The sequence below is a fragment of the Haplochromis burtoni genome, unplaced genomic scaffold (assembly GCF_018398535.1).
Source record: "Haplochromis burtoni strain Fernald_Lab_line unplaced genomic scaffold, NCSU_Asbu1 Contig_213, whole genome shotgun sequence".
In the NCBI taxonomy this organism is placed as follows: domain Eukaryota; kingdom Metazoa; phylum Chordata; class Actinopteri; order Cichliformes; family Cichlidae; genus Haplochromis; species Haplochromis burtoni.
The window spans coordinates 196,080-206,163 of NW_024582574.1; the positions used below are offsets into that span (position 1 = coordinate 196,080).

The 10,084-nt window shown below is 42.6% G+C and overlaps 1 protein-coding gene across 8 annotated transcripts in view; it reads right to left on the minus strand.

Moving 5' to 3' along the window:
* LOC102313089 (LIM and calponin homology domains-containing protein 1) overlaps positions 1-10,084 on the minus strand; it is a 31,705-nt gene that overhangs the window by 9,141 nt on the left and 12,480 nt on the right. For 2 of the 8 annotated variants that reach the window (XM_014338211.2, XM_014338213.2), the window contains exons 9-17: positions 8,712-8,913; positions 8,362-8,562; positions 7,588-7,896; positions 7,150-7,419; positions 4,847-5,104; positions 3,303-3,677; positions 2,859-3,167; positions 763-1,122; positions 460-498 (exon numbers count right to left, since the gene is read on the minus strand). In XM_014338211.2, the coding sequence (XP_014193697.1) occupies positions 460-498; positions 763-1,122; positions 2,859-3,167; positions 3,303-3,677; positions 4,847-5,104; positions 7,150-7,419; positions 7,588-7,896; positions 8,362-8,562; positions 8,712-8,913 (2,323 nt within the window). The remainder of the gene's footprint in view (positions 1-459; positions 499-762; positions 1,123-2,858; positions 3,168-3,302; positions 3,678-4,846; positions 5,105-7,149; positions 7,420-7,587; positions 7,897-8,361; positions 8,563-8,711; positions 8,914-10,084) is intronic. The other 6 variants (XM_014338212.2, XM_014338214.2, XM_042226471.1 and 3 more) reach the window with 6 other exon arrangements.

Below are 10,084 nucleotides of genomic sequence, written 5' to 3' on the forward strand. Positions count from 1 at the left end.
TTCAAGTGTGTTATGGTCCTCGGTAGACTGAGAAGCTGGGTTTATACCAGATCCACTTCTTCCTCATTGAGTACAGTTTTGAAACATCAAGATAGTGTTTGACAAAAATGCTCATCTCCAAGCATATGGGACTTACTAACTAACCATACTAACCAGTGAGTGTGGCACAGTGGCTGTGTCCATCTTTTATATACAGTCTATGAACATAAGCTAAGAAACACAGTCATTCAACTTTGCAATGTAGTACAATCTGATGAAGGAGTCTATGTTGATGTGTAGTTTCATATGTAAAAGCAATCAATGGAAACCAAAAGCCTGACGCTATTGATGAATTAAAATGTATCAAAGCACATTATTGTGAGCATATTTTTGGATTCTACTCATGAATTGTGGCATGTGTAGTGTGTCCATATTGATATCATGCAGGTGCTCATCCAGATTCACAGGATAAACACTTACTCGGTGTCCTCAGACATAAAAGCAACACGTCGGCTCATCCTAAAACAGCAAGTAGATGAGAGGAAAGAGCAGGTGAGGGTATGGGTAAGAGCGGGGTTTGCAGGCGCCCTAAATGCACACAATATTTTTCAAAGCTAGCAATTTAATGTGTGAATCGCTAACAGAGGGAAATGTTTTGCTTTGCACATCTGAACAAAATCATAACAAATAAAACCTGCTAGAAAAGCAGAGCAACAATCCCATTCATCAAATCTGGGAGGGGGAGTGATAACACATGCACAAAAAGCTTAACAGTTATCTCACATCATTGGAGGAAGCTCGTCGTCCTCCAGCCAGAAGGGTTTCTTTCGAGGTTTCTCATTTACATCCTTCTTTCTCTCCTCCACCTCAGCTTTTTCCTCAACTCTCTCCTCCACTTTCTGCTTTTCCAGCCCTGACTTTACACTACAGACTTGTGCAGGACCAGGACTGGGTGCAGGCACGAGTGAAGGAGAAAAGAGGGGTTCAGCAGTAACTGTGGCAGAGGTATTAGGGACCATCGCACCTTCGCTTTCTTGCTTTTCCTCCTTTTCCTCACGCCTTTCTCTCAGCACTGCAAACGTGGGACTGGTTGGAGCTTTGGAGGGCAGGGCCTGTGGCTCTGCTGCCACAGCAACAATACTGCTGGAACAGCAACCCAGTGACAAGGCCAATATTAACAGAAAATATGCTTATAGGGGAAATTAAAACTGCATCACTGAAGACTGAAAGCTGATCCACTCTGGGTATGTTACAGCCTGCTATGAGATCACTGAGCGGGGATGGTTAGACAGTGCTTAAAGAGTCGGGTCACCCAAACAACATAATAATGCTTTTCTTGTCAACTTTTCATCTGATCTACTGTAAGTTCAACTTTGCTGTTGAACCAAGAAGGTGGAGTGTGAGTTTTTAGACTGTTTCATCAGTTCTGTTTCACTGATTCATTTTAAAGTCACACTGTATTACACTAGATGCTCTCTGTAGTAGCTACCAAGTCTCTTGCTGTTAAAGTGGTGTTCTTCCTTCATACAGTTGCCAAGTGCTTGCTTATAGAGAATTGTTGCAGTTCTCTGCAGTTGAAAAACTGAACTGAGCAGATTATAGTGGCTCCATAATGATGTGGCTTAGTTTACATATTAACCTAAGAAGAAAAAGATCCCTGGTTTCATTCTGGAAGACACAAATCCCTTTGGGGTGGTGTTCAGAAAGGCATTACGTCATTGGTGTAAAAATCTGCCAGATCAAATATGCGGCGCTACCTGCTGTAGAGACCCCCTAAGGAACACCTGATAGCATCTTTCTTTATTGGAAATTGTACAATGATACAAATGTCATTATCAACAAAACAACCAGACTACCAGAACAATATATTTAGAGGGTGATGCAGAAGATTTAGGTAATTATTTGTAATGATGGTAATTTAACTGGATATTGAACATGGCACACAGGTAAATCTTGCTACTACATGTTATATCATCTTGTAAAATGATACTTTTGCATCATTTCACTTTATTAAGATTCTATTTATGTTCACAAAACATGAACATGACATATTATGAGATATATGATATATTATAATGCCATCATGTTGCATGGCAACCACCTAACAATGGACTAGAAGGATCTGAGCATTACTGGGGACCCAAAAATGGACTAATTGCTTTAAGTAATCACACTCTCTTAGAGTGATGAAGTATATTGGTTTGCCAACAGCATGAAAATACTACACAGCACTGCAGCATGGGTAAGTACTAGTTTACATAAATAGGCAAAGCTTTCTGGCAGTTTTATAGATTTGGAGAATTTTTATAATTTGCATAAATGTGTTTCTCATCCCTAAAGCCAGATCTCTGCCAAAGACCGATTAAGTATTTATAGACTTTTTCAAGTTTACATTTTCACATAATTAGGGTGACCCAACCTTTAAGAGTTTCAACCTCTTCAGACTGAAACAGCAGCCATTTAAGTGATTCAGCCGTGATTCATATCAACAGTCCTTTACACAACAACGACAAAAGTCACGCCTAACAAAACCTACGTTAGATGTCACGACAAAACATTCAACCACATTAGTTCAACCAAAGCACAAATGAGCCAAACCACGTGGGAAACAGAGCTGCGAGAATCCGACCACAGCAGCAAATCAAAGTCAACCAATCCTTTCATATGAATGAATGAACATCACACTCCACGCTGCAGGCATTCAGAAACACTCACAGCAACAATACAGGCAAGTCGGGACTGTAATTCACCCAGGACACATGCTAATGTTAGTACTTGAAGATGTAAAGTAAACATCATTAAACCTTCATCCTTGCCAATAAACACTCTTTGTTAGTTGCAGTAGTTCACAAGTGCCACGATTTCTTTTCATTAAATACCTTTCACCCTCCTCCTTTTCTGTCAGCTTAGGCCTGCTGTGGAGCTGCTTCATAGCAGACACTGGACTGATGTTATACTTCACTGATCCAGGAACAGGCAGGAACTGATTTCTTTTAGCTGTGCTCGCTTTTTGGAACGACCCCGTCCTTCGAGCCATCATATCATCTTTCTCCGGGTCAGGCGCAGGCACATTTTCACCACACTCATCCTCATTATCACCGTATTCCCACTCTCCCTGAGACGCTGATCGGATCACTGTTGTCTCGACCTGCTGTTGAGGTGCTTCCATGGGCTGCTGGTGCTCCACTCTGTGACAAAAAGTCTTTTAACTGAAAGAACTAAACACCAAGTTATAGAACCTCTTTTATGATGCAAACAACACCCGAGCTTGTTAGTTGCATCTGCACCCTGTTAGACACACTCCAGATCACAGCTCAGCCCACCTGACGTCCAGTTTCTTGCTCCTGTCTGCCTGCACTTTCTTCTTGTTCTGCGGAGCAGCGTCTGTGGTTACCTCCCCCTGTGTGCAGCGTTTGGAGGCAGGCAGAGGTAGGAAGCGGTTGTAAGTCACTGTAGAGGCGCTTTGTTTATGGAAAACTCCCGTCCTCCTTGCCATCATGTCGTCTTTCTGAAGATCTGGGACTCTCCCCTCTTCTTCTTCCTCCTCCTCCTCCTCCTCCTCCTCTTCCTCTGATCTCCCCTCATATTGAGCCAGGCGGGCATCGATCTCAGCGGGAGTGGGAGCGGCCTTGGTGGTCCAGAGTGGGAGGTCATCAGAGGGAGAGGTAGTTTGATTGGGGTCGGCTCCAACTACCTGGCTGTTGGAGTATTGCATAAAGGCTCAAACTACAGCAGCAAAAAACAGGTCACGTGCACCTGCAGATGACCCAGATATGGCCACAAAGCCCAGGCATCGACATGCAGGAAAGCACAGCAGCAAGAGCACAGACCAGAGAAGAAAATATCAACATTCAAGATTTAGGGGGGAAAAAAAGCACACAAACGTGACAAAGGTACAAAACTAAGATATTCAAGAGGTGTTTTAGTTATTATTATTATTATCATCTTGTACATTTGTATGTTCATGGCTGACGTATTGTGACAATCTCCCCCTGGGATATTAATGACCAGAAAAGTGCACAGCATCAACAGATGTTCACTTGATGATGAAAAATGAAACACTTTGTTTCATATTTTCATTTTCTATTTTATTATACATCTGTATAATAATATAATTAATTGGGACAAAAATAGACTGAGCATCAAATTCTAGTCCTTGAATGTGAGCGAATGTTTATTCCAGATTCGAAGTGACCATCTCAACGTGTTCGAGAAACATGATGAGACATCGCTGAGTCAACACCCTGACAAAACTGGTCAAAATTTGCTCTTTAAATAAGTGAAGCCATGACTTTTCTTAATAACTAAATCATTTGGCTTTCATAAATCAGATTTAAGGATAAATCTGCGACAGGGTTTTTCCTGCAGATAAAAAAATTCTGACAGCCTCTTAGAGAGAATGTAGTCAGAGCCAAAGGAAAATCCCTTCAGTTTGTATTTTTTGTATTTGTGACTGCATTTAATTAAGCACATTTCTATTCATCACATGCTCATAAGCACCAGGAACTTTACTATATGTATGTAATAGTGCTTGTGTACATGGTCTTCTATTAAAGGCTCATTCTGAACCAGGAAAAACCCCTACAGCTGACGTATGAGCTGCCCGGCAGATTTATCAAGCTCCGTTTGCTGCAGTATTTACTACATGCATGTGTGTGTGTCAATGTGTAGGCTTTCCTTGCCCATTAAAACTACAAGCAAATCAGGACATTGCAGGAAAGACCATTCAAACTACCTATTATACAAATTCAAGTAGGAGCAATGCAACAAGTGATGCAGCACAAAAGCTTCCCTGGTGCGATCCATACTAATGCAAGCGACTTGGAATTCAAACCACTAAGTTGCCTCTGTTTGGCCGCGTCCATACCTGCGTTCCCACTCTGAAAGCTGGGAGCCCAGGCCAATGGTAGGCATGGCTACGGTTGCCTTGGAAAGGAGTCGTCTAAGTAACTCCGTCTCCTCGCCTTCACTCGACATGACTGTGTCTATTGGCTGCTCGATCTCAGTCACGCCCCCAAAGGTCACAACTTTGCCTTGACCTCGTCCAGCCTTTGCTGATCCGCTGAAGGGACCTCCATAATTTTTCACCAGGCAGGCCTGACACACGGGGCCTGGGCTAGTATCACTGTACATACAGTCTCACAAATTAAGACCCACAGCCACAAACACACACACACACACAACACCAGCAACACCACAAGCAGGGGGAAAAGAAATAATGAGCAACTACAGACGGAGGATGAGACTGTGAAAACAAAAGAAGGATTACATGGAAATGTTGAGTCAGATAGTGAGGATGGATGCACAAAAGAGGACAAAGCATGGAATTTTATATCCAAATTACTCAAACACTCATGTTCGCACGCACGCACGCACGCACGCACGCACGCACGCACGCACGCACACACACACACACAGTAAGGATTTGATCTATTCTAGGTGGTCACATTTTCTGCTCACTGCTGCTCCTCTGGGAACACAAAAAAGTCTTTATCCTATCTAATGACATCAGCACAGGCGGAGAAAAACAAAGCCAAGCAGTGCTCGCAGCCAACAGTCGCCTCTTTTTTGGTCTCACACACGGTCTCATACACACCGGCCAATTCCCTGCTCCTTTTCAAGTCCTGTCAAAGAAGACTGAAGAGGACTGAAGTGCACAATGATGAGGAGAACAAACAGCAGGCGAGAACACAGGGGGACAACAGAGACGAGGGAAGAAGGGAAAGTCCAGAGAGATGTAATTTAAAATTACTCTAAATATCTAACAGTAAGAGACTGTTGGGAGGGCTATAAACGTTATTTAATTTAAAGGCTTAACTAGTGACAGCTCACATTGTTGATGATTATTTAATTGTTCGTAAATGTAATAAACGTGACTATGATACGGAAACGTCTGTCTGTTTGCTTGTTGGTCCGCAAACTCCTCCTAGACCATTAGGAGTTGAGCCACTAAACTTGGTACACAGATACATTTAGGCCCCTGAAGGTTTTTATCTATATCAGATACTATGATGTCATCGTGTTGTCTAGCAACCACCTAGCAAAAGGCTAAAGGGACCCTTTTGTTCCCTTGCATAAACACTGAAAAACACTACTACGCCTAATGTTTTTAAACTTTTATTAATGTGTCACTTTGCCAACAGCACGAATGAGCCAAATAGTGCCGTGGCACAGGTGTGTAGTAAAATTAGTGTTTGACATTTTGAGAACTATGCTCACTTGCCAGGAACAAGATCCAAAAACTGATACCACTGTGGTGTAAGGTTATTATTGTTGACCAAAACTTAAAACTTAGTGTGAATTTTTGAAAAACCTAAATCAAAATAAACAAAAACATGCTTTAAAAAATGAAAACAAACAGAAATGCTATTGTGCCAAAAAAATAATATTATAGAAATATGTCTTCAGAGGAGGCTTTGTTAGATATGCTTATTGAGACTATGACGTCTACAACACAAGGTTTGTACTACAATACCTGTTCTTATCCTTATCAACTAAAATAATCAAAGTGACACTGAAACTAATAAAACATACACTGTAACAAAACATTTTATACAATAAAAAGCTGAAGTGAAACAAAGATACTCTGAAACTTTTTAAAACTCATACCTATCTCATTTATTATCATTTATTATCTCATTTAACAATCAAGTCTGAAACAAAATCTCTGAATTTTCCTCTGGCTGTTTAACGGGCTGAACGTGTTGGTTTTTTTTACAACAATTATTTATTCTAAAATTATAATTTCACTTATGTTTTTGTTGTTTGGGTTTTAGATAGCTGAACATTCAATTTTCTGCCTTTTTAAATTCTATAGAAAGCATCTCATTTTCAGTTTCATTATCCTCCACCTTTTTGATAACATTTCCAATTAAAACACCAGACGTGATACTCTTCTGCGTCACACCCTGCTGTGGGGTTTAAAGTGGCTGACACAAACTGAATCTATATTGCTTCAGCTAAAAATGAATTAAACACTTCTTTATATGAGAACTGCTTACCAATAAATAGTTTGATGATCTGATGAAGACTAAAATAAAACAAGAAACACACCCACCCACACCACCCATTCTCTTGTCACCTCTTAAAGATCACACACTTTGCATACAGCAGCATTTACATGCATTGTCTTGCGTGTTTGCTGAAACAGACTGTGTGTGTTTTGGGCACCTTGGTTCACTCATCCTGAGTCTCTCCCACTTCTGCATATCTGCCTGGCTCATGGAGGAAGACACAAAGCTGACCGGGCCGTCCCTGTGAGGGAGGGGCCTACTCTGAGCCCGTCTACGAGCCAGGTCGTCCCTCTGCTTATTAGGCATCACTTTAACCTTCCCCTCGTGTCCCTCGTCCTCCTCATCCTCCTCTTCCTCGTGGCAAGAGGGAGAGTTTAGGAAGGGGTTGTCTTTGCGTGTAATGATGTCAGCAACCACCTCCTTCTCACTGTCCAACCACAGAGCCAGTACAGCAGCATCACACGGCACACATCAAAGTGGAGCGCAACACATCAAACCACAAGTGACCGCAACAGGCAAAGAAACAAAGAGTGAGAAGAACGTTTAAAGGTGAGCGAGAGGAAATGGAGTCAAAACAACACCACGCTTTGCTAACCTGATCTCCTTCTCCTGAAGCATTTGCTGTGAGGCTCGTCTGATGCCCTCCCAGCGCTCTCTGTCTTTATCGGTACATAATGGAGGAGGGATGAACTGGTGCACTTTGGGTGCGACTGTGCCACGATGAGCTCGCCTGGACGCCAAGTCATCCTTCCGGACATCTGGAACTTTCCGCACCGCTGCTTCCTCTTCCCCGTCAGAGGGGGAATCCCACGCAGACTTCTGGGAGCTCAAAAAGTCGTTATCACGGCGGAGGATGATGTTCGGAGATGGTGACCTCGGTTCCTTTTCCTCCGTTTCGGGAGGGCTGGGGTTAGAGACGGGGTAGTGCAGCGAGGCAGTTTCAGAGGATAGTAATGTGCGGGTTTTGATTGACATGCGCCCAAACGGTTGTTAGTCCAGGTCAGTAGTCAGATGTGTCTTTATGTGTTTTAGAAACACAATGACACATGACACAACCACACAAAATTCCCGTCAGCTGAAACCTCTATCACAACACAAAGTGACATGGCTTAACTGCTCCTATATGTCTCTTCTCCATAAAACCAGCAATGACAAATCAGTTAGTTCACAGTCACAACAGACATCAGTGGGCTATCACACAAACATTCTCCTTAAAGCAGCAAGACAGTTACAGGCAGACAGCATCACTAAGCCAAAGGTTCATCCAGAGCACCTGTTTCTACCATCAGAAGTTCATGTTAGTGCATGTAAACAAAACCGTTTCTCCACCACAGCAGAGGCAGGAGTTCTCATGCCCATCCTCCCTGACCTGCTGTAGCGAACGACAGCAGGAAGAACTTTAATTCCCGCCTTCTCCAGCTTCTGCATCCTCCTCTGCTCCAACACTTCCTGGGTGACCACTTCCTCTTCCTGTTTTTCCCCATTGTTCTCAGGTGCCCAAGTGACAGTCTTGGAGGTTTTGTGGAGGAGTGTAAATTTTTTGCATTGATCTGCAGTAGCTTGTGGCTGACTGAGGAATGGCAGGAAGATTAAAAAAGCACACATTTGTGTTTTTACCTCTTTTTTTCACCTCGGTTTTTGTTTTTCCACTGTGACACTTGTATTGCTTTGGAAATCATTTAAAGCCAAATAATTTATTTTTAATATGTTGCTCATTACCTCCGCTGCTCTCTCTCTTCCGTATGTGGTTTTCGCCGTGGAGTTGGGACGTAGGAGGTGGCGTTGGTTCGGTTAGGAAGAAACTGGTTAAAGGGGACAGAACTTCTTGCTTCTTTGCTGGAAGTCCTTCTGGCCAACATGTCGTCCTTCCGCACATCTGGCTTCCTGTTGGGGGCATCGGCCTCCGAGTCGCTGCCTCGCCCTGGGCAACAAAGAGCAACAGAGCATTACAGAGAAAATAATGCTGAAGGTCGTGCAGTTACTTCAAATTAGGCCTTCGATATAACACATAGAGACATACAGGACCCAGTTTTCACTGACACTGAGATGCAATCTGTAGTTGACTCTTATCAGGAGAAGAGAAACGACATTTAAATGCAGCCAATACATTTTAAAGGCCACTTCAGTTCCTCCTGGTAGCTTAAAAAAAGACTCATCAGATTCTTACATAGCAGGAGTTTGCCTCCCAGACTGCAATCTAAGATGTGGTTAATATTGTTAAAAGGATGTATTTCAACGCAAACCATCTTTTCCTAAACTTGCCCGAGCAGAGCTATTTCTCAAATCTAACCAAACTGCAACTGAAAACTGAAAATAACATCAAAGAAAGGAATGCCTTCTGCCTCAAAGCCCTGACAGCAAATATCTCCCACTAGCCCAACCAGCCTTCATTCACAAAAAGTGACTGAAGGCAGTGACAATCCCCTTTGGCATGAATCCTGTTTGTCAACAAGTTCGACAGGCTCCAGATAACTAATTTGCACATTAACAACCACAATAAGTGCAGGATCAAGATAATGAGATTAGTACCAATTATTTATACCAGGTGCGAACACCCACGGATGAGATGTCATTACCCAGCTGAAGCACTCAGACACAGATCACATGGTAATCTTTTGTGTAAATGTTCTTTCTAAATGTTGCCAAAGAAACAGTAACACCGTATTTTTTTATTACTTGTGACATGATCATTATAGATACTTTTAAGCATTTTATCAATTTATAGCAACATCACAAAGTCCTTTCTACTCCTACCTCCATGACTTAAAGGAAATGTAGGGAATAAGGCTATTTGTGGTTTGGGGGTAGTGTTTTTCTTGTAACCCTGCTGAGCATACGGTACATTATAGTGTCGACATAAAAGACACAAACAGGATGTCTGTGATACCCCCTCCCTCCATCACACACACACACACACACACACACACACACACACACACACACACACACGGCGTGTGACAGGCAGGATGTTAACCTCAGCCTGTGTCTTTTCACAGGTCCAAACCTCTAGAGACTGCTACTGAGACCAACAGCTGCTGCATCTGGGATCCAAAACACACACATACATGCACGCACACACACACACACACACA